At 68.8% G+C, this 27763-nt stretch overlaps 1 protein-coding gene across 1 annotated transcript; it reads left to right on the plus strand.

Annotated features, from left to right (window-relative positions):
- The first annotated feature begins 647 nt into the window (after positions 1-647).
- Positions 648-27498, plus strand: MUC2 (mucin 2, oligomeric mucus/gel-forming). The gene is given in 50 exon segments (XM_044260350.1): positions 648-723; positions 1559-1829; positions 2338-2452; positions 2848-2938; positions 3030-3139; positions 3251-3461; positions 3617-3742; positions 4245-4362; positions 4468-4606; positions 4701-4811; positions 4898-4967; positions 5072-5209; positions 5308-5472; positions 5812-5906; positions 6152-6278; positions 6516-6771; positions 6891-6943; positions 7028-7128; positions 7455-7606; positions 7800-7938; positions 8246-8356; positions 8443-8622; positions 8757-8996; positions 9086-9242; positions 9431-9562; positions 10059-10206; positions 10451-10491; positions 10844-11041; positions 12053-13874; positions 13876-18299; positions 18378-18525; positions 19377-19561; positions 19833-20062; positions 20365-20539; positions 20944-21191; positions 21738-21921; positions 22162-22384; positions 23028-23206; positions 23586-23670; positions 23796-23896; positions 23985-24016; positions 24676-24850; positions 25012-25116; positions 25247-25287; positions 25519-25641; positions 25724-25822; positions 26471-26599; positions 26713-26752; positions 27026-27152; positions 27261-27498. Coding segments are annotated over 50 exon segments (12984 nt in total).
- The last annotated feature ends 265 nt before the right edge of the window (positions 27499-27763 follow it).

Here is a 27763-nt window from a genome sequence, read left to right on the forward strand (position 1 = left end):
GAGGATGTGTTTCAGTTAAGCGGCCCCTGGCTGGGCTTCCCAAGTTCCAGTTACAGGTAATTCCAGAGACTGGCCTAGCCTGGGAACACGAGGGGATTAGAGGGTGTACTGGGCGGGGGCGGGGCGGGGGGGCCGGGGGGCCGGACGTGGAGCCACCCGCTGACCCGAGCCAGGGAGCGAGTCCACACCAAGGCGGGGCGGCCCCGGGACCGCCCAGGTGCCCACACGTTCCCTGGCTTGGGGGCCTGGCGCCCCTCGTGGGACCAGAGTGGGACAGAGGAGCTCACGTGGGGCAGGGGTCCTGTCCGGAGCCACCATCGGGATGGGCTCCGTTCGAGCCTGGCCCTGTGGGGACGCCGGGGAGCGGGGGCCGGGGCTGGGAGGGGCCGTGCCTGCCGGGCGCTGAGGCATCCTGAGGAGTGTGGCTTTACCGAGGGCTCAATAAAAAGATAACCCGCAGATAGCCTGAGTCAATATTCCCAGTGGCCCCTCCGGAGCCCCCACACCTGTTTTCTTGATAAACTGACCAACGCCCCACCCTCCCCTCGCCCCTCCCCTGCTCTCCCCGCCTCTGCCACTCCTGCTGGGCCATATAAGGCCTGGACCCCTGCTCCAGTTGGCTCTCCCTCCCGCCCTTCGGAGCCACCATGGGGCTGCCGCTCGCCCTCCTGGTGGCCGTCGGCCTGGCCCTGAGCTCCCCCGGGGCCGCAGAGCTCCAGAGAGGTGAGAGGCGACGGGAAAGCCAGGGCGGCCCCGAGGAGAGGCTCTTCCTGGGAGTAGTGACCCTCCCTGCCCAGACTTTGGGGTGTACCACTGGGGTCAGGGGTCGTGCCCACCAAGCCCTGCAGACTTCGAGTGCAAGGAAGGAAGGAGGGAGGGTGGTCTTGGGTCCGCGCCGTCCTTTTGACGGCGAGCTCCTGGCCAGAGCGTGTGTCCCGGGGCTATAGCTCAGTGGCAGAGCATTTGACTGCAGAGCGTGTGTCCCGAATGTGGTGCCTTCTGGAAACACCTGCGTGGGGCAGGCAGGGGCAGCCAAGAGGGGCCGGCTGTCAGGGACCCTTGGAGGGCCGAGGCCAAGACGGCCCTTCTGCAGAGTGGGGTGTTGGACACATGATGAAGGGGTCGTTCCAGGAAAAACTGGTGACGTCAGTGGGGGATGCCTCCATCTGACGCGGGTTGGGGGAAAACACCCCCGGAGGGGAGCTGGTCTCGAATATGCGGATGTGATGTGGCACCGCCTGAGCGTGCACGGACTCGGGCCACGACCGGGCAGGGGACCCCGGGCTGGGCGGACGGGGTACATAGGCTTCCAGAAAGCCCTTCTGTCCCCACTGCCTGCCTGGCAGATCCCATGCCAGGCTGGGGCGTGAGGGTGTGGCAGCTGGAGATGTCCTTTTGGGAGGCTGAGACCCCCCGGGCGGGGTGACCAGGGTCCAGCAGGGGCCACTCCAGCAGGACAGCCTCACGGAGGGCGCTCGGAGGGCGGCTGCTGGGCAGGTCTCGGGACAGGCCTCCTGGGGGTGCGGGCTGCTCACCCCGCACACCCCTGCTCCCCCAGAGGGCAGGACCCGGAACCACGGCCACAGCGTCTGCAGCACTTGGGGCGACTTCCACTACAAGACCTTCGACGGCGATGTCTTCCGCTTCCCTGGCCTGTGCGACTACAACTTCGCGTCCGACTGCAGGGGCTCCTACAAGGAGTTCGCGGTGCACCTGAAGCGGGTCTCCAGCCGCGACGGGGGGCGCCCCGGGCTCGAGTACATCCTGCTGACCATCAGGGATGACACCATCTACCTCACCCGCCAGCTGGTTGTAGTGAACGGGGCCATGTGAGTGCGGCAGGGCCGCGGCCCCCCAGTGGGGGCGAGGAGCTCCCTGCCCCTCCCTTGGGGGCCCCAGGCAGCACCCAGGCTCCAGTTACAGAAGGGGGAGCCAGTGGGGGCCCCTCCCACTCCCAGGCCATTGTCCCCCATTGTCTCTGGAACAATGAGGCTGTAAGCTGCATTCCTGCCCTTTGTCTCCCCCAGTCCCCGTGGGCTGGGCACAGCCCTGGTCGGGGGTGGGCAGAGCCCAGCTCTGAGGACAGGTCCCTGCAGAGGGGGTGCGGACAGGGAGACAGGCAGCCAGGGGGTGGACGGGGGCTGTGCCGCCGGGGTCCCAGCGGGCCCAGAGGGCGGCCACGCTGTTTGTGCTCCCCCCACACCAGCTGGGAGCTGAGGACTCCCACGCGCGCCTCAGGCCCTCCTGTCCTCCGGGGCTGAGGGATGGCGGAGGGCCTGCCGTGGTGGGCGGCTCGGTGGGCTGGCCAGTGAGTCCCGCCCCGCCCCCCTGCCCCAGGGTCAGCATGCCACACTACAGCTCTGGGCTGCTCATCGAGAAGAACGACGCCTACACCAAGGTCTACTCCCGGGCGGGACTCACCCTCATGTGGAACCGGGAGGACTCACTCATGGTGGGTGTGGCCCCTCCTGGGGCCCGGGGCCAGGTGCCTCCTGCAGGCCTCTGGGGTCCAAGGGGAGCGCAGGTGCCTGGGGCCTGACGCTGGTCAGGGGGTTTCTGTGGGGGCCGGCAGCGCTGTGGGGGAGCCCGGGTGCGGCCGGGCAGCCCTCCCGGGTGGGGAACCTCAGGGAGAGGGGAGCTGGGCTCGCCCTCCCCCCGCCCAAGCCCCTCCTGGTCCCCGGTAACCCCTGCCGCCTGCACCGCCCGGCTGCCTCCAGCCCTCCCACCGCACCCAGTGCCACTTGGAGGCGAGGCTGAGGCCGGCCCGGCAGTGGGACGCTCACCCCGGCCGCCGTGGCTGTGGTCCTGCCGGGCCCGGCCCCTCACCCGCCCCTCCTCCCCCAACAGCTGGAGCTGGACAGCAAGTTCCGGAACCACACGTGCGGCCTCTGCGGGGACTACAATGGTCTGCAGACCTACTCCGAGTTCCTGTCTGACGGTGCGGGCCTCCTCGGGGCTGGCGGGGGCGGCGGGGGCGGCGGGCGTGCAGGCTCTGGGCGCCCCCGGCTGACGGCCCCCCGTGCCCCCAGGCGTGCTCTTCAGCGCCGTGGAGTTCGGGAACCTGCAGAAGGTCCACAAGCCCGAGGCGGTGTGTGAGGACCCCGAGGAGGGGCCGGTCCCAGAGTCCTGCTCCCAGCACGTGAGTCGGGGCCGGGGCGGGGGTCGGTTTGCCCGGGGGTGGGGGGTGCCGCGGCATCGCGGGAAGGGGCGGGCACGGGCCGTCACCGAACCCCGCTCTGCGTGTCTGCAGCGCGCCGAGTGCGAGAAGCTGCTGGAGGCCGCGGCCTTCGAGGCCTGCGAGGGGCTGGTACCGCGGGCGCCGTTCGTGCGGGCCTGCATGCAGGACCGCTGCCGCTGCCCCGACGGCCCCTCCTGCGCCTGCAGCACCCTGGCCGAGTTCTCCCGCCAGTGCTCCCACGCCGGCGGCCAGCCCGGCAACTGGAGGACCGCCGAGTTCTGCCGTAAGCGCCACGGGGCGGCCGGCACGGCCGGGGAGGCGGGCGCCCCTGGGGCCCCAAGGGGGCAGCCGTCGGGGGAACGTCCTGCTCCGCTGCCCGCCGCGCTCCCCTCCCCGGGGCGTGTGTGCCTGCTCAGGGGCCTGCCTTTGCCCTTCTAGCCAAGAGCTGCCCCGGGAACATGGTGTACCTGGAGAGCGGCTCACCCTGCATGGACACCTGCTCCCACCTGGAGAGCAGCCGCCTCTGTGAGGAGCACCGCATGGACGGCTGTTTCTGCCCGGAAGGTGTGCGCCCCGGAGGCCACGGGACGGGCATGCGGGGGGGGCGTGGCCCCGATGCGGTCCCCTGAGGCCGGTGCACCCTGGAACCGGGCTGGGGGGGCCACGGTGCCAGATGTGAGGTGCAGTGCTCCCTTCCCTGGCAAGTGTGGAGGACCCCCTCCCCCTAAACGCATGCCGTGGTGGTTTTGGGGAGTCTGGGCGGGGCTCCTTCCTGGTCATCGCTCTGTGGGCTCACGCCCTCCAGCCCCACTCACAGAGCCTGGAGGTCCCCAGGAAGGCGGTCGGAGGCCAGGCTCCCGCAGCGTGGGGAGGGGGCACAGGTGCTGCCAAAGGAGCAGAGGCACCTGCAGGAGGAGGGGGAGGCGTGGCTGGGGCCCCACCTTGGGGGTCGCCCCACCTCTCCCACACCAGCCTGGGGCTCTGGCCCCACCGGGGGAGCCCCGGTGTGGGGATTCTGGGCTTCCTGAGGCCGGCCAAGGGTAACGTCGCATCCCGCACCGTCCAGGCACCGTGTACGACGACATCGCAGGCAGCGGCTGCGTCCCCGTGAGCCGCTGCCACTGCAGACTCCACGGGCGCCTGTACTCGCCCGGCCAGCAGCTCCGCAGTGACTGCGAGGACTGGTGGGTCTGGGGCCCGGGGGGCTGGGGGGCAGGGCTGCCGGTCCGGGGGGCTGGGGGGCACGCCGGCGGCACCGCTGAGCCTGCTGTGTGTCCCACTGCCCACAGTGTCTGCACCGCCGGCCGCTGGGTGTGCAGAGACTTGCCGTGCCCGGGCACCTGTGCCCTGGAGGGCGGCTCCCACATCACCACCTTTGACGGGAAGAGGTACACCTTCCACGGGGACTGCTACTACGTGCTGATCAAGGTAGCTGGCCGGGTGGCGGGTGGGCGGGCTGAGGTGGGGCTCGGCCCCGCACCGGGCTTCCTACCAGTCACTGCCACCGACCCGTACCCGGCAGGGCGACCACAACGACTCCTACGCCCTCCTGGGTGAGCTGGCCCCCTGCGGCTCCACCGACAAGCAGACCTGCCTGAAGACGGTGGTTTTGTTGGCGGACGACAGGAAGAACGTGGGTGCCCCCGCCCCCGCCCCCGCCCGGCCCCCCGGGGCCCCCCAGCCCCTCTCAGCGTGGCCGTCCCCCCCGCCTTCCTGCAGGTCGTGGCCTTCCAGTCGGACGGCGGCGTGCTGCTGAACGAGCGGCCGGTGAACCTGCCCCACGCGACCGGTGAGTCCCTCCCCGGGGGCGCCTGGCGGCTCGGGGGCTGCGGGCGGGGGGCGACCCCGCCGCTGCAGAGCCCCGCTGACCGGCCGCGACGCCCCGTCCCGCAGCCAGCCTGTCTGTCTTCCGGCCGTCTTCACGGCACCTCGCGGTGAGCACCGCCGTGGGGCTCAGCCTCCAGGTGCAGCTCGAGCCTGTCATGCAGCTCTTCGTGACGCTGGACCGGGCCGCGCAGGGGCGCGTGCAGGGTGAGTGCCGCGCTCGGCGGGCGGGCCCCCCTTCCGAGGCCCCGCGCGGGCCCGCCTCCCCGCCCCCTGCCCCTTCCCAACCCTGTGCTGCCCCTCAGGCCTCTGCGGGAACTTCAACGGCCTGGAAGGGGACGACTTCAGGACGGCCGGCGGGCTGGTGGAGGCCACGGGGGCCGGCTTCGCCAACACCTGGAAGGCCCAGGCAAGCTGTCAGGACAAGCTGGACTGGCTGGACGACCCCTGCTCCCTCAACATCGAGAGCGGTGAGGCTCGGCCTCGCGGGGCGTGTGGCGGGGGCGGGGCGGGTGCAGGCCGGCGGCCCGCGCACCTGCTGCTTCTGCCACGTGGCTGCTGGACGGTGGCCCACGGCGGCTGCCCGCCAGGAGACCCAGCAAAGGGGCTGGGCCTGCTCCTCCGTCGCTGGTGGCGGCCCTCGTCACCCACCAGGCCAGGGGAGGTCGCGGGAGGGGAGGCGGTGGGGGCCCCGCCTTCCGAGGGGCGTGGTCTTGCCCTGGAGGGAGGGAAACGGACGACCAGGCAGCGGGGCTCAGGGGATGAGTCGGAGGGGCCGCCCCTGCTGAGGTCCTGACCCCCCCCTCCAGCCAACTACGCCGAGCACTGGTGCTCCCTGCTGAAGAAGACGGAGACCCCCTTTGGGAGATGCCACTCGGCCGTGGACCCCTCAGACTATTACAAGGTGCGTGGGCCCCCCACGCGCACCACTCGCCACCTGACCGGGCCCGCACCGTGTGCTGTGTGCCCCGGGCTGGGCCTGACCCCGGCCTGCAAGGCGTGTCCGTGTGTGTGTGCGTGCGTGTGTCTGCCCGTCGCACGGGAAGGTCCGTCCGTGTGCGAATGTGCACGTCTGTGTGCGGCTGTGTGTGCCCGCGGGGGTGTGCCCGCCTGCTTCCCCCCGTCACGGCCGGCCTCCTCCGCCCCCAGAGGTGCAAGTATGACGCGTGTAACTGCCAGAACAGCGAGGGCTGCCTGTGTGCCGCTCTGTCCTCCTACGCCCGCGCCTGCGCCGCCAAGGGCGTTCTGCTGTGGGGCTGGCGGGAGCAAGTCTGCAGTGAGTGCCGTCCCTGGGAGGCACCCGGGCGCCTCGGGCGGGAGGGGTCGGCCCGCTGCTCTCTTCGCGAGGGGCTGCCTGGGGGTGGGGTGGGGACTTCCGGGGACCCTCGCGGGCCCCTTGGCTGGACAGGCCTCTGCCTCTCCCTGACGGAAGTGGGGTGCTCGGGAGTGGCCGGCGGGGAAGGGAGCTGCGGTCGCCCCTCCGCGCCTCACGCCGCCCCTCCCGTCTCCGCAGACGAGGACGTGGGCTCTTGCCCCAGCTCCCAGGTGTTCCTGTACAACCTGACCACCTGCCAGCCCACCTGCCGCTCGCTCTCCGAGGCCGACGCGCACTGCCCGCAGGGCTTCGCGCCTGTGGACGGCTGCGGCTGCCCCGACGACACCTTCCTGGACGAGAAGGGCCGCTGTGTGCCCCTGGCCAAGTGCTCCTGCTACCACCATGGCCTCTACCTGGAGGCCGGGGAGGTGGTGCTGAGGCAGGAGGAGCGCTGGTAGGTGGCCGGGGCTGGGAGGCGGACGGCCCACGTCCCCGCGCCGCTGGCGTGTCCCCCCCGCCCCGTCCCCTGCCCGCCAGGAGCCGGCCCGCTCACCTCCGCCCTCCTCCCCTCAGCGTCTGCCAGAACGGGAGGCTGCACTGCAGGCCGGTCAGGCTGCTCGGCCAGAGTAAGTCGGCGCCGCACCCCGTCCTCGCCGGTCCCGCCCCCACCCCAGCTTCCGTTGAGCTGAGGTGGCCCCTCTGTCCCCCAGGCTGCTCGGCCCCAAAGATCTACGTGGACTGCAGCAACCTGACGGCCCTGACCGTCCAGAGCTCGCGGCCCACCAGCTGTCAGACGCGGGCCGCCGGCCACGTGCGTGCGGGGGCCCGCCATGGGGGAGGGTGGACGCGGGCTTCCTCACTGGCCCTGGGGTCCGGCTGCCAGGTCCCGCACACGCACGGGCCTCCTCGGCCCTCCCCGTCCCAGGGGTCCCCGCCCAGCCCATGGAGGGCTCGGGGCCGTGTGGGGACCCCCGGCCGGCAGCCTGCGCCTGTCTCCCGGGCCCGTGGTGAGGCCGAGCGGGCAGAGGTCGGGTGGGCAAGGGACAAAGGGGTTTCTGCAGTGCAGGAAGAGGGGGCGGCTCCAGGAGAGGCCAGCTTGGCCCTCGGGGCCTGAAGCCTGCTGTGCCGCCCCTGCAGTACCAGACAGAGTGCGTCAGCGGCTGCGTCTGCCCGGACGGGCTGATGGACGACGGCCGTGGCGGCTGCGTCAAGGAGGCGGAATGCCCGTGTGTGCACAACAAGGACCTGTACTCCCCCGGGGACAAGATCAAGGTGGACTGCAACACCTGGTACGTGGTCTGGCCTGGCGGGAGTGTGTGGCGGGGCGGGGGGGCGCATGGTGCCCACGGACGAGGGTGTGGAGGCCGGGCTCGTGCGCTGCTGATGGGGTTGCCCTGTGGTGCCCGGCGGCCAGGCTGCCCTCTGAGCAGCAGGGAGGACCTGGGCCCTCGCGGCCCCTCCAGCCCCTCTCGCTCCCCTCAGCACCTGCCGGCGAGGGCGCTGGGCGTGCACCGAGTCCCTGTGCCACGGCTCCTGCTCCATCTACGGGAGTGGCCACTACGTCACCTTCGACGGGAAGTACTACGACTTTGACGGGCACTGCTCCTACGTGGTGGTGCAGGTGAGGCCTGGTCCACCCCGGCCCTCGTCCCGCGGCCCCGCATCGGACTCTGAGCCGCCGTCAGCCTGGCGAGGGGGCCCCGTCGAAGGGGGCGCGGTTGGGGCCCAGCCCTGCCTCTGACCGCCTATTCTGTGACCCTCCCACGCCGCACAGGGAGCGAGAGGCTTGTGCGTGGGGTCAAGGGCCCCTGCCTCGTGGTTACCCCTCTTGCCGAGGAGGGCTGCGTCTGTGCGGAGCCCAGCTGGGGCGGGGCCAGGGGGCACCGGTGGCCTGGCCAGTCTGGCTCATGTCCTCGGTGGGCCCCCAGGACTACTGCGGCCAGAACTCCTCCTCAGGCTCCTTCAGCATCATGACCGAGAACGTCCCCTGTGGCACCACGGGTGTCACCTGCTCCAAGGCCATCAAAATCTTCTTGGGGGTGAGTGCTGCCGGACCCCGGGGAACACGTGAGCCCTCGCGGCTGCTTGGACGCGGCCAGTGACAGGGCCTCTCCCCTGGGCACAGAGGACGGAGCTGAAGCTGGAGGACAAGCACCGCCTGGTGATTCAGCGGGACACGGGCCACCACGTGGCCTACACCACGCGGGAGGTGGGCCAGTACCTGGTGGTGGAGGCCAGCATCGGCGTCATCGTCATCTGGGACAAGAAGACCACTGTCTTCATCAAGCTGGCCCCGTCCTACAAGGTGCGCGGCAGCCCTCACCTGCCCGCCCCCCAGGTCCCTCCAGTCCCCCACCCTCTCCCACTCCGTCCCCCGTGCCCCCAGCCCGCTCCCGGAGCACCCTGAGCCCCCCCGGTCCCACTGCTCTGTCTCTGCAGGGCCGGGTCTGCGGGCTGTGCGGGAACTTTGACCAGCGCTCCAGCAACGACTTCACCACGAGGGACCACATGGTGGTGGACAGCGAGCTGGACTTCGGGAACAGCTGGAAGGAGGCCCCCACCTGTCCGGACGTGAGCGTCACCCCGGATCCCTGCGCCCGGAACCCGCACCGCCTCTCCTGGGCCCAGAAGCAATGCAGCATCATCAAGAGCTCGGTCTTCAGTGTCTGTCACAGCAAGGTAGGGGGCGGGGCCTGGGGGCGGGGCGGGGCCTGGGGGCGGGGCGGGGCCTGGGGGCGGGGCCGGGCACACAGAGCCTTCTCCCGCAGGTGGACCCCAAGCCCTTCTACGAGGCCTGCGTCCACGACTCCTGCTCCTGCGACACGGGCGGGGACTGTGAGTGCTTCTGCTCAGCCGTGGCCTCCTACGCTCAGGAGTGTACTAAGGAGGGAGCCTGCGTGTTCTGGAGGACGCCGGACCTGTGCCGTGAGTGTCCGCCCGTCCTGGAGCGGGGGGGCTGCGCTGTGTGGGGACAGCAGTCCTCACCATGAAGTGACGGGTCATCGGGGTCTCCTGCCGCCTCCCTGACCCCAGGGGCTGAGTGTCGCTCCCCAGGGGCCGCGCTGGCCTGGCCTCGGCCCTCCCTGAGTCTGACCCCACCCCTGCCCCTGCAGCCGTATTCTGTGACTACTACAACCCCCCAGACGAGTGTGAGTGGCACTACGAGCCCTGTGGGAACCGCAGCTTCGAGACCTGCAGGACCGTCAACGGCATCCACTCCAACATCTCCGTGTCCTACCTGGAGGGTAAGCGGGCCTCGGCGCGGAGGGACGCTGTCCCCATGCGGCTGGGGACCCAAGGTGCTGGTGGACTGAGCCCACCGCGCTGCAGAGTGTGTTCCACGAGCTTAGAGAGGCAGAAAGAATCCGGGAGAGGTCGGGGCCCCCAGGAAGCTGCAGATCAGCCCAAGACAGGGTGTCTCGGCCTCCAGACTCGGCCTCGGAGCTGAGAACTTGGGGTGTGAGGGAGTGAGCCTGCTCTGGGGAGGGAGCGTCCTAGCCTATGGGAGGAATGTGGGGTCAGGAGGCTGGGAGGGGATGCTGGCTGTCCCCTTGGCCATCTGGCAGTGTGTGGGGCCCAATGTGGGGGGGTCCGGTCCGCTGTCCTTTTGTTCCCTGGCCTTCCCGGAGGGGCATCCTGGAGAGAAGGACCTGCCGTGGTGGGGACAATGGGTGGGGTCTGGTGGCCGTGGGACCCTCTGCCGTGGTCCAAGCCCCATGCCCCGTGTCCTGTGCCCGCCAGGCTGCTACCCCCGGTGCCCGGAGGACAGGCCCGTCTACGACGAGGACCTGAAGCGGTGCGTCACGGCGGACCAATGTGGCTGCTATGTCGGGGACACCCGCTACCCACCCGGAGCACCTGTTCCCAGCGAGGAGGACTGCCAGTCTTGGTACCCGAGCTCAGCCCGCTGGGGTCTGGGGGTGTGCCGGACGCGTGTGCACACATACCTGCACGCACAGCCACACGCACGGGCCGACACAGAGCCCCACGGGCACGCTGTGGGAGCCGGGCGAGTTCCTGTCCGCGGGCAGAGGACCTGGGGCTGGGCCCGGGGCGCTGAGGGCGGGGGGTGGAGGCCGGGAGGCCGGGAAGGGCCCGTCCCCGTGCTCTGCAGCTCAACGCTTGCTTTCCAGCGTGTGTGCCAACACCTCGAAAGTCTGCCAGCCAGAAGAAGGTGAGCTGTCCCCCGCCTCTACCCCAGTGCAGTGGCCCCAGGAGAGCCCCCAGGCTGCCTGCTCTGGACTCCGGGGCAGGGCTCTGTCTCGCCCTCCTTGGGCCCGGAGCCCCCAGGGGCCTTTCCCGGCTCAGAGCTGGCTCTGACTCGCAGCAGCCTCCCCACGCTTGTGATGGGAGCTGAGGCCACCTCTGTGCCGTCCGGCTTCTGTGCCCTGATGGGGGGCCCTGTCGGTGGAGTCCCGAGGGGACACGGGTCTGGCATTTGTGGGGGCTAAGGGATGCCGGGGACTTCTTGACAGTCCCTGTCCTTTTCCTGCCATGTTGACCTTGGTCTCTGTCCTGCTCTCCAGGGAAGATTCTCAACTACACCCAGGACGGCTTCTTCTGTTACTGGGAGGTCTGTGGCCCCAACGGGACGGTGGAGAGACACTTCAACATCTGTGTGTCCACCACCTCCCGGCCGCCTTCCACCAGGATCCCAGTCACCTCCAGCACCCCCCTCACCACCACCACGACCACCCCGACTCCCACCCCCTCCCCGACCCCCAGCACAGGTAGGACCCCAGGGCCATGCATCCCTCACCCCTAGAGCACCTGCCTTGCCCTGAGCCCAGTGGAAGCGGCCCTACTAGGGGCCAAGAGGGGGGCGGGGGGACGGGTCGCAGTGAGCTCTCCCCTCTGCTTATGGGCCAGAGGTGACAATGATGGGCGTCTCAGCTCAGGGGGTGTTCCTGGGCCCCGGCCTTTCACCTTAAGATGCCAGCCGGCATTACAGCTACACCCCCGAGCCCAGACTGCAGTGAAGGACCTGGGGACCCTTCCTGGGGACACTTCCTGGACCGGCAGGAGAATACCCCCGAGGCTGTCTCTGCGAAAGCAGACCAATGTCCCAGACTCCCCTGCGCTCAGCCTTGCTGAGGCAGCAGCCACCGCTGGACAAGCCACTGGGGAGTGGAAAGAGAAAAAAGGAGGAAAGAGGAAGTTGTAAAAACGAAAAAGATTTTGAGACATGGCCAACTAGCTGCTGACAGGCTTCTTTCCCTCCCCGTTCTTCTGTAGGTCCGACCTCCACCCCAGGAACTCCAGGTAGGTCCTAGGCAGCCTCCGTGCCGGGTGAGCCGGGAGGAAAAGGGAACCTTCCGGGAGACCCAGCTGTGGGGCTGGGTGGCCAGTGCCACTCCCTGGTGCAGAGACGGTGCCCTCAGCGGTCCCCGGGCCTAGCGCCCGGAGCAGACCGGCCCTGGGTGAGAGCACTGTGGGGCAGGAGTGCAGACCAGGCCCCTGCCCATGGGCCTCCTCCCTGCAATGGGTGACTCTTCCTGGATTTCCTGTTTTGGGCACTGAGGCCGGGGTCTGTCACCCAGGTGTGGATCCAGGGGCTCTTCTGTCTCGGGCTCAGCGTTCAGCTGCAGGACCGTGTCCGGCTCTAGACTCTCGGAGCTGGCTCTTTGGCCATGATAGGAAGGGCGGTCACGGGGACTCTGACTTCTCTGAGTCCCAGGGAGCTCCCCGGAAGCGGCGTCCAGGGTGGGGACCAATCTTGGGTCTTCCTTCCTTAGGGACGTGCTGTTTCTGGTCCGACTGGATCAACGAGAACCGCCCCAGCACGCACGGCAGCGGCGGCGACCGGGAGACCTTCGCGGGCGTCTGCGAGGCCCCTGAGGACATCGAGTGCAGGCTGGCTGTGGAACCCCACGTCAGCTGGGAGCAGGCGGGCCAGAAGGCACAGTGCAATGTCACCTTCGGGTTCGTTTGCTACAATGAAGACCAGTTTGGAAACGGGCCATTTGAGGTCTGTTACGACTACGAGATTCGCGTCAATTGCTGTGTGCCGATGGATCAGTGTCCCCCGTCCACGACCACGGCCACCACCACCACCACTACATCCACACCTACGCCAGAACCCCCGACGACCACCACGACTACCACCACAGCCACGCCGACCCCCACGACCACCACCACGCCGACCCCGACCTCGACCCCCACCATCAGCACCACCACGGGCACCAGGACCACAACGCCAGCCACGACCACCACCACGGTGACCCCAACCTCGACCCCCACCATCAGCACCACCACGGGCACCGAGACCACAACGCCCACCACGACCACCACGACCACGACCACGCCGACCACCACCACCACAGGCACAGAGTCCCCGACCACCAGCACCACCACGCCTACCCAAGGGTTAAACACCACAGAGCCAACAATCGCTCCGTGTGTGCCTCAGTGCAACTGGACAGGCTGGCTGGATTCTGGGAAACCGAACCCTTCTAGACCAGGTGGGGATATTGAATCGATTCAGGGCCTCTGTAAAGAAGGCTGGGCAGCCAACATCTCCTGCAGAGCTGTGATGTTTCCCCACATTCCCATCGAAGAACTTGGGCAAAAGTTGGTGTGCGACCTCTCTGTTGGGCTGGTGTGCAAAAATGAAGACCAGAAGCCGGGGGGCATCACACCACCCGTCTGCCTCAACTACGAGATCAATGTCGAATGCTGTGTATTGCCGGACTACTGTATCTCCACACCGCCTCCTGCCAGCACCTCGACCCCGACCCCCACCACGACCACCACCACGGGCACCCCGACCACCACCCCCACTACCACAACCACCACAGGCACCCCGACGCCGACCGCTACCACGCCCACAGGCACCGCAACCACCACTCCCGTTATCACGACCACCACGGGCATTCCGACTTCGACCCCCACCATGAGCACCACCACAGGCACCGAGACCACAACACCAACCACGACCACCACGACGGTGACCCCGACGTCGACCCCCACCATCAGCACCACCACGGGCACCGTGACCACAACGCCCACCCCGACCACCACCACGGTGACCCCGACCTCGACCCCCACCATCAGCACCACCACGGGCACCGAGACCACAACGCCAGCAACGACGACCACCACTGTGACCCCGACCTCGACCCCCACCATCAGCACCACCACGGGCACCGAGACCACAACGCCAACCACGACCACCACCACGGTGACCCCGACCTCGACCCCCACCATCAGCACCACCACGGGCACCGAGACCACAACGCCAGCCACGACCACCACCACGGTGACCCCGACCTCGACCCCCACCATCAGCACCACCACGGGCACCGAGACCACAACGCCAACCACGACCACCACCACGGTGACCCCGACCTCGACCCCCACCATCAGCACCACCACGGGCACCGAGACCACAACGCCAGCCACGACCACCACCACGGTGACCCCGACCTCGACCCCCACCATCAGCACCACCACGGGCACCGAGACCACAACACCAACCACGACCACCACGACGGTGACCCCGACGTCGACCCCCACCATCAGCACCACCACGGGCACCGTGACCACAACGCCCCCCCCCGACCACCACCACGGTGACCCCGACCTCGACCCCCACCATCAGCACCACCACGGGCACCGAGACCACAACGCCAGCCACGACCACCACCACGGTGACCCCGACCTCGACCCCCTACATCAGCACCACCACGGGCACCGAGACCACAACGCCAGCCACGACCACCACCACGGTGACCCCGACCTCGACCACCACCATCAGCACCACCACGGGCACCGAGACCACAACGCCAGCAACGACCACCACCACTGTGACCCCGACCTCGACCCCCACCATCAGCACCACCACGGGCACCGAGACCACAACGCCAGCCACGACCACCACCACGGTGACCCCGACCTCGACCCCCACCATGAGCACCACCTCGGGCACCGAGACCACAACGCCAGCCACGACCACCACCACGGTGACCCCGACATCGACCCCCACCATCAGCACCACCACGGGCACCGAGACCACAACGCCAGCCACGACCACCACTGTGACCCCGACCTCGACCCCCACCATCAGCACCACCACGGGCACCGAGACCACAACGCCAACCACGACCACCACCACGGTGACCCCGACCTCGACCCCCACCATCAGCACCACCACGGGCACCGAGACCACAACGCCAGCCACGACCACCACCACGGTGACCCCGACCTCGACCCCCACCATCAGCACCACCACGGGCACCGAGACCACAACGCCAGCCACGACGACCACCACGGTGACCCCGACCTCGACCCCCACCATCAGCACCACCACGGGCACCGAGACCACAACGCCAGCAACGACGACCACCACTGTGACCCCGACCTCGACCCCCACCATCAGCACCACCACGGGCACCGAGACCACAACGCCAACCACGACCACCACCACGGTGACCCCGACCTCGACCCCCACCATCAGCACCACCACGGGCACCGAGACCACAACGCCAGCCACGACCACCACCACGGTGACCCCGACCTCGACCCCCACCATCAGCACCACCACGGGCACCGAGACCACAACGCCAGCCACGACCACCACCACGGTGACCCCGACCTCGACCCCCACCATCAGCACCACCACGGGCACCGAGACCACAACGCCAGCCACGACCACCACCACGGTGACCCCGACCTCGACCCCCACCATCAGCACCACCACGGGCACCGTGACCACAACGCCCACCCCGACCACCACCACGGTGACCCCGACCTCGACCCCCACCATCAGCACCACCACGGGCACCGAGACCACAACGCCAACCACGACCACCACCACGGTGACCCCGACCTCGACCCCCTACATCAGCACCACCACGGGCACCGAGACCACAACGCCAGCCACGACCACCACCACGGTGACCCCGACCTCGACCCCCACCATCAGCACCACCACGGGCACCGAGACCACAACGCCAGCAACGACCACCACCACTGTGACCCCGACCTCGACCCCCACCATCAGCACCACCACGGGCACCGAGACCACAACGCCAGCCACGACCACCACCACGGTGACCCCGACCTCGACCCCCACCATCAGCACCACCACGGGCACCGAGACCACAACGCCAGCCACGACCACCACGACCACGACCACGCCGACCACCACCACCACAGGCACAGAGTCCCCGACCACCAGCACCACCACGCCTACCCAAGGGTTAAACACCACAGAGCCAACAATCGCTCCGTGTGTGCCTCAGTGCAACTGGACAGGCTGGCTGGATTCTGGGAAACCGAACCCTTCTAGACCAGGTGGGGATATTGAATCGATTCAGGGCCTCTGTAAAGAAGGCTGGGCAGCCAACATCTCCTGCAGAGCTGTGATGTTTCCCCACATTCCCATCGAAGAACTTGGGCAAAAGTTGGTGTGCGACCTCTCTGTTGGGCTGGTGTGCAAAAATGAAGACCAGAAGCCGGGGGGCATCACACCACCCGTCTGCCTCAACTACGAGATCAATGTCGAATGCTGTGTATTGCCGGACTACTGTATCTCCACACCGCCTCCTGCCAGCACCTCGACCCCGACCCCCACCACGACCACCACCACGGGCACCCCGACCACCACCCCCACTACCACAACCACCACAGGCACCCCGACGCCGACCGCTACCACGCCCACAGGCACCGCAACCACCACTCCCGTTATCACGACCACCACGGGCATTCCGACTTCGACCCCCACCATGAGCACCACCACAGGCACCGAGACCACAACACCAACCACGACCACCACGACGGTGACCCCGACGTCGACCCCCACCATCAGCACCACCACGGGCACCGAGACCACAACGCCAGCCACGACCACCACCACGGTGACCCCGACCTCGACCCCCACCATCAGCACCACCACGGGCACCGAGACCACAACGCCAGCAACGACGACCACCACTGTGACCCCGACCTCGACCCCCACCATCAGCACCACCACGGGCACCGAGACCACAACGCCAGCCACGACCACCACCACGGTGACCCCGACCTCGACCCCCACCATCAGCACCACCACGGGCACCGTGACCACAACGCCCACCCCGACCACCACCACGGTGACCCCGACCTCGACCCCCACCATCAGCACCACCTCGGGCACCGAGACCACAACGCCAGCCACGACCACCACCACGGTGACCCCGACCTCGACCCCCACCATCAGCACCAGCACGGGCACCGAGACCACAACGCCAGCCACGACCACCACGACGGTGACCCCGACTTCGACCCCCACCATCAGCACCACCACGGGCACCGAGACCACAACGCCAGCCACGACCACCACTACGGTGACCCCGACCTCCACCCCCACCATCAGCACCACCACGGGCACCGAGACCACAACGCCAGCCACGACAACTACCACCGCCACAGTGACCCCGACGGCGACCCCCACCATCAGCACCACCACGGGCACCGAGACCACAACGCCAGCCACGACCACCACCACGGTGACCCCGACCTCGACCCCGACCCCCACCATCAGCACCACCACGGGCACCGAGACCACAACGCCAGCCACGACAACTACCACCGCCACAGTGACCCCGACGGCGACCCCCACCATCAGCACCACCACGGGCACCAGGACCACAACGCCAGCCACGACAACTACCACCGCCACAGTGACCCCGACGGCGACCCCCACCATCAGCACCACCACGGGCACCGAGACCACAACGCCCACTCCGACCACCACCACGGTGACCCCGACTTCGACCCCCACCATCAGCACCACCACGGGCACCGAGACCACAACGCCAGCCACGACCACCACCACGGTGACCCCGACCTCGACCCCCACCATCAGCACCACCACGGGCACCGAGACCACAACGCCAGCCACGACCACCACCACGGTGACCCCGACCTCGACCCCCACCATCAGCACCACCACGGGCACCGAGACCACAACGCCAGCCACGACAACTACCACCGCCACAGTGACCCCGACGGCGACCCCCACCATCAGCACCACCACGGGCACCGAGACCACAACGCCCACCCCGACCACCACCACGGTGACCCCGACTTCGACCCCCACCATCAGCACCACCACGGGCACCGAGACCACAACGCCAGCCACGACCACCACGACGGTGACCCCGACGGCGACCCCCACCATCAGCACCACCACGGGCACCGAGACCACAACGCCAGCCACGACCACCACCACGGTGACCCCGACCTCGACCCCGACCCCCACCATCAGCACCACCACGGGCACCGAGACCACAACGCCAGCCACGACCACCACCACGGTGACCCCGACGTCAACCCCCACCATCAGCACCACCACGGGCACCAGGACCACAACGCCAGCCACGACAACTACCACCGCCACAGTGACCCCGACGGCGACCCCCACCATCAGCACCACCACGGGCACCGAGACCACAACGCCCGCCCCGACCACCACCACGGTGACCCCGACGTCGACCCCCACCATCAGCACCACCACGGGCACCGAGACCACAACGCCAGCCACGACCACCACCACGGTGACCCCGACCTCGACCCCCACCATCAGCACCACCACGGGCACCGAGACCACAACGCCAGCCACGACCACCACCACGGTGACCCCGACCTCGACCCCCACCATCAGCACCACCACGGGCACCGAGACCACAACGCCAGCAACGACCACCACTACTGTGACCCCGACCTCGACCCCCACCATCAGCACCACCACGGGCACCGAGACCACAACGCCAGCCACGACCACCACCACGGTGACCCCGACCTCGACCCCCACCATCAGCACCACCACGGGCACCGAGACCACAACGCCAGCCACGACCACCACCACGGTGACCCCGACCTCCACCCCCACCATCAGCACCACCACGGGCACCGAGACCACAACGCCAGCCACGACCACCACCACGGTGACCCCGACCTCCACCCCCACCATCAGCACCAGCATGGGCTCTACACCTACAGGTAAGACCACCATCCCCAAACCCCGACCTGAGCCCTCCTTTCCTTCAAACTCTCAGTTCACCTTTCCTGCTTCCACAGAATCAACTACGCTTCTGACCAGCACGACAGCCATCGTGGAGATTTCCAGCACACTGTCTCCCTCTCCGCCAACTGAACCGAAGGGCTCTACCACTGGGGGCACCTCGGCCTCCCCTCCGCCCTCGCCTGGGAGCAGCACTCCAGGCACGTAATCGGCACGGAGACTGTGTGCTTGTGGTGTGCTCAGGCCCCTTGGTCTAGGCGAGCGAGCTTTCCTGCCAGGGAGCTGTACGGCTTCTCACATGTGAGGTGCTGCCCCCGCGCTGCCCGGGGAGAGGGTCCCCCAGCAAGGGTTGGCCTGCCTCGCTTGCATGGCAGGGTGGCTACTGAGCATTGAGGGAGCTGCTGACCGTCAGGCTGTGTGTGAGCGGCAGAGCTGAGGGCTCCCCACTGCTCGCCTAAGGTGTCTTTCCATAGGCACAGCTGCCCGAGGTCCTTGTTCCTCGGTCCTTGGCAGAGTGATGGGCACCAGGGCAAAGCAGCCTAGGGAGGGAGCCCCACTGTGGCATGTGGGGCCAGTGGGGAAAGGACGCTGCTGGCCAGGTGCCCTAGGGAAGCCCCTTCTGTCCGCCACTTGTGTCTGCACCTCCCAGTAGAGCTTTAGAGGGCAGTTGGTCAGCACGATCTCAGCGGGACCGATGTTGTGACCACGGCTTCCGCCTCCCCGCCGGGGACCTAACATTGTGGAACGGTGGGCCCTGCTCTCCTTGCCCTCCCTTGAGGCCAAGAGCCAGGAAAGTGGACGACGGCCTTTCTGTGCCACGTGCCATGCCTCGAGTGGGTTTTTTTTTGCGAGGAGGCGGCATCTGCCATCAGACTCCCGCGGCCTCTCAGAGAGCGGTGCCGTCAGCTCCGCCCTGAAATCTCCATTCCTACAGGCCCGCAGACCTCTGGTCCCACCTCCTCGAAGACCACGCCTACCAGCGAGACCACCGCCAGGCCCCCCTCGCCCACCCCGGGAACCCCCTCCACACCCGCTCCTACGACCGCGTCCACGAGCACCACAGGAACCCCCAGGCCGCCCACGCCTTCCAGGCCCCCAACCGCCAGCACCACGACCTCCTATGTGCCCACCCCCACCCTGACCCCGATCTCCACCCCCAACGTCGGTGTGAGCACGGGCCCGGTCAGGTCCTCCACTCAGGTCCGCTGCTGCGTTTTGAACGAAACATACTTCGCACCAGGTACCCCAGCTTCTCACTCGGGCTCTCTGGTGACCGGCTGGTGGGGCTTCGGCCTCTGCTTTACCAGGGGTGAGGGGTCAGGCATGAGTCGAAACCGGGAGCTCGTGGGGGAAGCTGGATGCTGGGTGTGGGCGTCCGTCCCTGCAGTCAGCCCCCTTTGCTGCAGCCGTGTGTCAGGGGCATGGGGGTGGGTGGCCTCGTGGGGACGCGCCTGCACACCCCGGTGGCCAGCCCTGTCTGGACAGTGGGGGACCGGCCTCTTCCCCCGCAGGCGAGATGGTGTACAACGGCACGCACGGAGACACCTGCTACTATGCGAACTGCTCGGTGTCCTGCACCATTGAGATCTTCAACTGGTCATGCCCGTCCACGCCCTCCCCGGCACCCACCCCTGCCAAGCCGACACCCACCTCAACACCCAAACCACCCACGCCCACCGCATCGAGCACAGTGGCCACCACCAAGCCCCCTGGGTGCCCGGACTTTGACCCTCCCAGACAGGTCAGTGTGCCGTGGGCCAGTTTTTGTCCCCTTGGCACTAAGCACACGCACCGGGCCACCAGGTGTCAGGAGCCCAGGCGCTGCCCTTCCGCGGGTCACCCCAAGTCGTCCCCGGCTCTGCGGCTGCCCCACTGGCCTTCAGGGCGCAGGATCCGCTGGGGCCCCCGCATTTCCCGCTTCCCCTGCTGCAGGGAGCCGGCTGGCAGTGAGCCGCGTCCTGCACGGGGTGCCTGGTGGCTCGGCCTGCGGCGGGCGTGGGAGGGGTCCGGCTGGAGCCCCTGAACCGCGCCCTCCCGCCGCAGGAGAATGAGAAGTGGTGGTTGTGTAACTGCACCATGGCGATCTGCAAGTACAACAACACCGTGGAGCTCGTGGAGGTGGAGTGCGAGATCCCGCCTGAGCCCACCTGCGCCAACGGGCTCCGGCCCACGCTCGTCTACAGCCCCGAGGAGTGCTGCCCGCACTGGGAGTGTGACTGTAGGTCCCCCCGAGGCGCGGGACCCTCGGTGGTGGGGCGACGGCAGGGTCTGGGGCCCTCGGGTGCGGGGCCCGGGCTGGACGCCGTGGCTGCCTGCGGTGGGCTTCCTGCTCACTGCCCCTCCTCGGCAGAGGGTCTGGGAGAGGGAGGGGCTTGCCTGGGGGAGCAGGGCCACCCCTGCAGAACGGCGCTGCTCCCGGGGCTGGGGGAGCAGAGCTGGGCTCAGAGCCCAGGTCTTCTGCCTCCAACGCGAGGCTCCGTCCCACAGAATGGGCTTGGAAGCCCCGCGCACCCTGGGGGTTCCTGCTCGCGGTGCCCGTCCGGCCGGGGCTTCCGCTGGCTCCTGCCCCCAGCGCCGCCCAGGCCCGGGGCTCGGCGTGGCTCAGTGGCGCACCCTCCACAGGCTACTGCGCGGGCTGGGGCGACCCCCACTATGTCACGTTCGACGGGCTGTACTACAGCTATCAAGGGAACTGCACGTACGTGCTCGTGGAGGAGATCACCCCCACGCTCGGCAACTTCGGCGTCTACATCGACAACTACCACTGTGACGCCAACGACCGGGTGTCCTGCCCCCGCACGCTCGTGGTGCGCTACCAGTCCCAGGAGGTTCTCATCAAGACCCTGCGGATGATGCCCATCAAGGTCCAGGTGCGGGGCCAGGTCGGGGACGCCCACGCAGGCTGCGCCGTGCGCCCGCGCCCTCGCTCCGTGGTGGACCGCGCTATCTCCTGACCTCCGCGCTCACGTTCCACCGCCAGCCTGAGCCCTAGGTCTCTGGGCAGAGTCCCCTTCCCGAGCACGCTGCTGGCCACACACTTGCGTGGGGCTGCTTGTGTCCTGGAGCCAGAGCCGCACCCTCAGCCCTGGCGTCTCCCGGGCCTCTGAGTGCAGTGTCCTTGTGACCTCCCCCCGGGGACTGGCCAGGACAAGTCTGGCGAGAGCGATGGAAACGAAGTGGGAAAGGGACCAGGCAGTCGCCAGGGAGCCGGGGGACAGGCTGAGGTCCACCCACTGGACACACCGGCCTGAAAACAGGCAGGGGTGGGGTGATCCCAGGTGCTCTGGGAGGTCTCGGCTTGCCCCGACTCACCCCTGTCAGACCCACGAGGCTCTGTTTCCCGAGTGGCCAGGTTGAGGTCAGCTGAGGGGCCCCCGCCTGCCCCCTGGCTGTCCTGACCCCGTGTCCGGTCACAGGTGCAGGTCAACAGGCAGGTCGTGGCCCTGCCCTACATGAAGAACGAGCTGCACGTGTACCAGTCGGGCATCAACTACGTGGTGGAGATCTCCAAGCTGGGCGCCCTCATCACCTACAACGGACTTTCCTTCTCCATCACGCTGCCCCACCGCCTGTTTGGCAACAACACCAAGGGCCAGTGCGGTGAGCCCCTCGGCCCCTGCGGGCTCCTCCCCCCCGAGGAGGGCAGCTCGGAGGTGGGGGGCTGGGCGAGGGCTCCTGCCAGCCCTGCCGTGGTTCTCCCGCTCCCGGCTCCGGGCCCCGATGGGAGTCTTGTCCCGTCTGTGCCCTTGGCCCCGGCCTGACGGTCTCCGGGGGCCCCAGGCTGGAGAAGGGCAGGGTCCGGGGGTTGGTGTGTACGACGTGGGCTCCCTCCCCACACAGGCACGTGCACCAATGACACGGCGGACGACTGCATGCTGCCCAGCGGGGAGGTCGTGTCCGACTGCGAGCTGGCCGCTGACCAGTGGGTGGTGAACGATCCCTCCAAGCCACACTGTCCCCACACCCGCGTCACCACCCAGAGTCCGGCTGTCACGCCGCCCGGGGCCAGCACCACCTCCCGCAAGGACTGCGCGTCTCCTCTCTGCGAGCTCATCAGAGACAGGTGCCCCTGCCGGCCCCTTGCAAGCGGCGGGGTCAGGGTCTCAGGGAGCGGTGGCCTCTCGTGCGGCACCCCCGTCTGCAAAGAGGAGCTGAGGCCCTGGGCTGAGCACGGGGCCGGGACGTCCAGGGCGGTCAGGGTGCCGTGGGCAGGTACTGGGCGGAGGGCCCAGGACTGGGGCGTCTCACGTCTACGGGGCTGAGCTGTCTTGTCACATAGCCCCGTGCCTTTCCTGACCTCCCGATCTCTCCTGCCTGGGGGGACTGGCTGAGCTGCAGGCCCCAGGGAGAGCGGCTGCGGGGGGCCAGGCCGAGCGCTCAGGGCTGGGATCCCGGAGAAAGGCCAGGCCAAGCGGCCATGCGTGCGAGGGCCTTGTCCCCAGAGCTGTGCAAGTTGAGTCTGGGGGACTCCCTGGGGTTGCAGGCGGGGGTCCCGGCCCCTGGCAGCCACTTAGCTTGGAGCCCCCCTCCACCCCCCAGGCCACCCCCCCCCCCCCGAGGTCGCGCAGTCACTCCCCAGACACTGTCCTCCCACGGGTGCTTGTTTTGGGGGGATACAGGCTGAGCCAGGCTCCAGGAGGGCCTGTGGGTGGGGGTGCTGGGTGGCTGGGTGGCCGACCTGAGTATGACCCGCCCCTCCCCCACAGCTTGTTCGCGCCGTGCCACGCCGTGGTGCCCCCCAAGCACTACTACGAGGCCTGCATGTTCGACAGCTGCTTCGTGCCCGGTTCGGGCCTGGAGTGTGCCAGCTTGCAGGCCTACGCCGCCCTCTGCACCCAGGCCAACATCTGTGTCGACTGGAGGAATCGCACCCACGGGGTCTGCTGTGCGTGTCTCCCCGCCCCAGACCTGCCGCCCCGCGGGCCCGACGGGTCTCTGGGCTTCCCTGGGTGCCCTGTCTGGCCTGAAGCCACGTCGGGGTTGGGAGGGCCGCGTGGGCAGGGAGCGCACGCAGGCCTGGGCCTTGGGGCGGGAAGAAAGGCGGGCTGGGGGTGCCGGGGGGCCTGGGGCTTCCGCCAACCTGGCTAGGCACCTGGGCACCTGCGCCCCAGCTCGGGGATGGCGTGGGGGGCTGAGGTGGGCGGGCTGAGGTAGGCTCGCTCTCGGCGGGTGCAGGAGAGGCTGGGCAGGCCTGTCCCTCGCCAGGGGGCCCGCGGGCACCCCCTCCGGACTCCGGCTCCTCTGATCCCCTCTCCCTCCCGCAGCAATGACGTGCCCGCCGCACAGGGAGTACCGGGCCTGCGGCCCCGCGGATGAACCCTCCTGCGAGTCTAGCGCAGCTGCTCTAAGGTGCGCAGGGACAGCCAGCTCGCCCCACGGGCGTGCGCCAGGGTGGCAGACACTGTCGGTGTGTCGTGGTCCCGCGGGCCTGGCCCCGCCTGCGACACACCCGTCTCGTGATGTCCTCCCCCCAGGCCCATAGCTCAGAAGAACGCCCGCCTGGTGGAAGGCTGCTTCTGTCCCGAGGGCACCATGAACTACGCCCCCGGGTTCGACGTCTGCGTGGAGATGTGTGGTATGACGCCCGCCACCTGGCTCGGCGGAGCCCCTGGGGCCCGCGGCGCTGGGCTCCGCTCACGGACTTGTGTTCTCTCCCTCCCCAGGCTGCGTGGGACCTGATGACGTGCCCAGAAAGGTCGGCCCTTCCTCCCGGTGCTGGGATGGGACTCACCCACACACCCGGAGCCTGGGGGGCTAGGGCGGGTCGCACACGGGAACCTGGGAGTCTCAAACCCTGCGTCCTGTCGTTCAAGTCCTGGAAGGCTGAGCCAGCAGGCGTGTCCCCTGGCTGCCCCCTGGGTGCCCCCCCGCATCTCCCACCCTGCCTCTCCGTCCCCCCGCCTCCTTCCCTCTCTTTCTTTCCCTCCTTCCACCCATCCACACCGTCACGCGGCCACCCTCTCTCCCTTTGTCTGTCCAACTGTCCACCCACCCTCGGGCGTCAGACACTCGGTCCAAATCCAACATGACATCTTGGCCGTGTTGTCCGTGTCTTCCACGTGCGGTGGACTCCTTGGTTCTAGCCCATGAACCCCACACACACGTGTGGCGATTTGCCGCGTGCCAGGCCCGTGGGGGTAAATGCTAGGATTGGGTCACGGTTGTGGTGTCAGTGATGTGGCCCGTGTGCGGGGACACGGGGAGGACACCGGGGCCCCTCGGGACCCTCGGCACCACACCCGCCACGGTGCCCCTCCCGGCTGAGTGCTGGCGCCTGGCGGGCGGCCCCGGCGCGCGCGGAAGGGGGCGAGGGGGCAGGCGCTGTACCCCAGCCCGCCTACTTTCTGCCCCCAGTTCGGGGAGCACTTTGAGTTCGACTGCAAGGACTGCGTGTGCCTGGAGGGCGGCCGCGGCATCATCTGCGAGCCCAGGGAGTGCCGCCAGGAGCCGGTCACGTGCACGGAGGACGGCACCTACCCGCTCACCGAGGTCAACCCCGCCGACACCTGCTGCAACATCACGTCCTGCAGTAAGGGCCCCGGAGCCATCCTCACCTCCCCACCGAGCGCGCCTCCGACCTGGGGGCCCGCAGGGGCTGGGCCAGCAGGGCGCGTCCCCCTGAGCTGCGTGTGGAAGGGGGCCGCGGCCTGCAGGCCCTGCCCTTCCGACCACGTCCTCTGTCCCCCGCAGAGTGCAACACTAGCTTGTGCCAGGGGAAGCCGCCCAAGTGCCCGCTGGGCTTCGACGTGAGCAGCGAGACCAAACCCGGGAAGTGCTGCCCGTCCTACTCTTGTGGTCAGTGGGGCCAGGTGTCAGGGAGCCGCGGGGGGTTGCCCCACACGGTACACACGCCCGGCCCAGGCCTGAGGGCCCGTGGGTCGCCTGCGGGGCCTGCCTGACCCCCGTCCCCGTTCTCTTCCTCCAGTGCCCAAGGGGGTGTGTGTTCACGGGAATGCTGAGTACCAGGTGAGCCCCGGCCGAGGGGCGGTCCCGGGTGGAGGGGAGGTCCCGGGCCAAGGGGGGGTCCTAGGCTGAGTACCAGCTGAGCCCCGGGGGGAAGGGGTAGGCAGAGTGCAGGGGGAGGGGCGGGTGTGCCGGCCCTGGGCCTTCCTCGCTGTGCTCCGGCCTGCGGACGACGCCCTGCGGCCGGCGGGGGGCGTGGGCGGGCCCGGCCTCACCGGCCTCCCCGCGCCGCAGCCCGGGTCGCCAGTGTACTCCTCCAAGTGCGAGGACTGTGTCTGCACCAACCGCACGGACGGCGGCTCGCGGCTCAACGTCATCTCCTGCACCCACGTGCACTGTGAGGACAGCTGCAGCCCCGTAAGCCGCCCCCCCCGCCCCGCCCCCGCCCGGCTCCTGGCGCCTCTCCCGCCCGTGCCGACCGAGCGTGCATGTCCCGCAGGGCTTTGAGCTGGTGGACGTGCCCGGGCAGTGCTGCGGCAAGTGTCAGCAGACCCACTGCATCATCAAGAGACCCGGCACCGAGACCATCGTCCTGAAGGTGCGCGGGGAGCCCCGCCGGCTCGCAGGGCTCGTCCTGCCTCTCCACGCGGGCGGGGCGCGGGCCGACCCGGAGCCAGCGGCGGGGCCTGGGACCACTCCTGTGTCCCCAGCTGGGTCTCTGCTGGGTTGGGTGCGGCTTTGCAAGGGTCCTGGGGTGGCCATGACCATGACCGGGGACTACAGACGAGGGCTGGCAACACCGTGAGTGGCTGACTCTTGCCCCCCGGGGAGTCCGGCGCCAAGATCAAAGGGGGGCCCTACTCCCTGCAAAGGCTCTGGGGGCCCTTCCTGCCTCTGCAGCCTCTGGGGCTCCAGGCAGCCCTGGGTTCGTGCCCACATCTGTGCACTCTCTGCCCCCTGTCCCGTGGCCCCTGCTCTCTGCAAGGACACTGGTGGCTGGATGAAGGGCCACCTGTGTCATCCACCATGGTCTGCTCTCCTGACCTCTAACTTGGTCACATCTAGAAACACCTTTCTTTGCACGAGGGCCCATCGGCAGGTGCCGGCGGTCAGGGTGTGGATGTGTCTGTGGACTGCAGGCTGGCAGTTGTCCCGTGGCCCCTCCTGGGTGTCCCCTGCCTGGTGGCTTGGGGCCCGCCGGCCGGGTGTCCTGCTGTCCCTCACCACACCGCCCTCTGCCCTGCAGCCCGGGGACATACGTCACGACCCCACCAACAACTGCACCTTCTTCAGCTGCGTGAACGTCCACAATCAGCTCATCTCCTCCGTGTCCAACATCACCTGCCCTGACTTCGACCCCAGCATCTGCCTCCCAGTGAGTGGGGGGTCCCCGGGGGCAGTCCGGTCCTTGTCCCTCCCGTGGCAGGAGGGGGCTGCTCACTGTTGGGGGGCAGTCCTGGGTCCTGGGCTCACTCTCCTTCCCCCCAGGGCTCCGTCACGCTCATGCCCAACGGATGCTGCAGGAAATGTGAGTGTGGCGGCCGGGCAAGGGCGGTCCAGCCAAGGCCCTGGAGCGCGGGACCCTGGAGCGGGAGAGGCACAGGGGACGGCGTTTTGCCTCTGTCCACTGGACGCTGAATTTGACGGGGTGCCCTGCGGGCTTGGGGGCAGCCGAGGCCAGATGAGATTGGGGAGGGAGAAGCAGCCGTAGGGAGGAAGCCGTGGGCCCCTGAAGGTGTGGAGAACCCCTGCCCCGAGCTCCGCCAGACCCTCTCCCAGAGCTTCCGCCCCCTCCTGCCAGGCATCCCTCGGAACGAGACCAGGATCTTCTGTTCCACCATCCCCATGACCAAGGAAATTTCTCACTCCGGCTGCACCAAGAAAGTTGTGATGAACTCCTGCTCTGGGTCCTGCGGGACCTCCGTCAAGTGAGGCCCAGGCCCGGGGGTGGGGGTGGGGGGTGGGGCGGGGCGGGGCTCCCACGCCTGGGAGCGGCTCCTCACCCTGGCCCTCCTCCGCCCCCCACCCCGCCCCAGGTACTCGGCCGAGGCCCAGGCCCTGGACCACCAGTGCTCCTGCTGCAAGGAGGGGCGCACCAGCCAGCGGGAGGTAGAGCTGAGCTGCCCGGACGGCAGCTCCCGGAAGCACCGCTACACCCACATCGAGACCTGCTCCTGCCAGGACACCGTGTGCGGGCTCCCGCGGGCTCAGCGCAGGGCCCCCAGCCGCGAGCGGCGCGCCAGCCCCCGGGGCCTGCCCCTGGGGAGGGACTGAGGACGGTCCCGCCGCCGTCCAGGACCCCCCACCCCCCGCCCTCCACCCGCCGCCCTCCCGCTGGCCTCTGAGCTCCCTCACCAAGCGGCCTCGTCTCGGCCCATATTTATTTTCCGAGTCTTTGTTTGATTCTTCGCTTTCCCAAATAAACTCAGGCAGACGCTGTGCCGGTGTGTGTCAGTGGGGGCCGGGCTCTGGGTGGCTGCGGTGGGGTGAGCGAGTGAGAAGGTCCGGGGGGACAACCCCAGTCACCGCCTCCCCGAGG

This window comes from Neovison vison, chromosome 7 (assembly GCF_020171115.1).
Source record: "Neovison vison isolate M4711 chromosome 7, ASM_NN_V1, whole genome shotgun sequence".
Lineage (NCBI taxonomy): Eukaryota > Metazoa > Chordata > Mammalia > Carnivora > Mustelidae > Neogale > Neogale vison.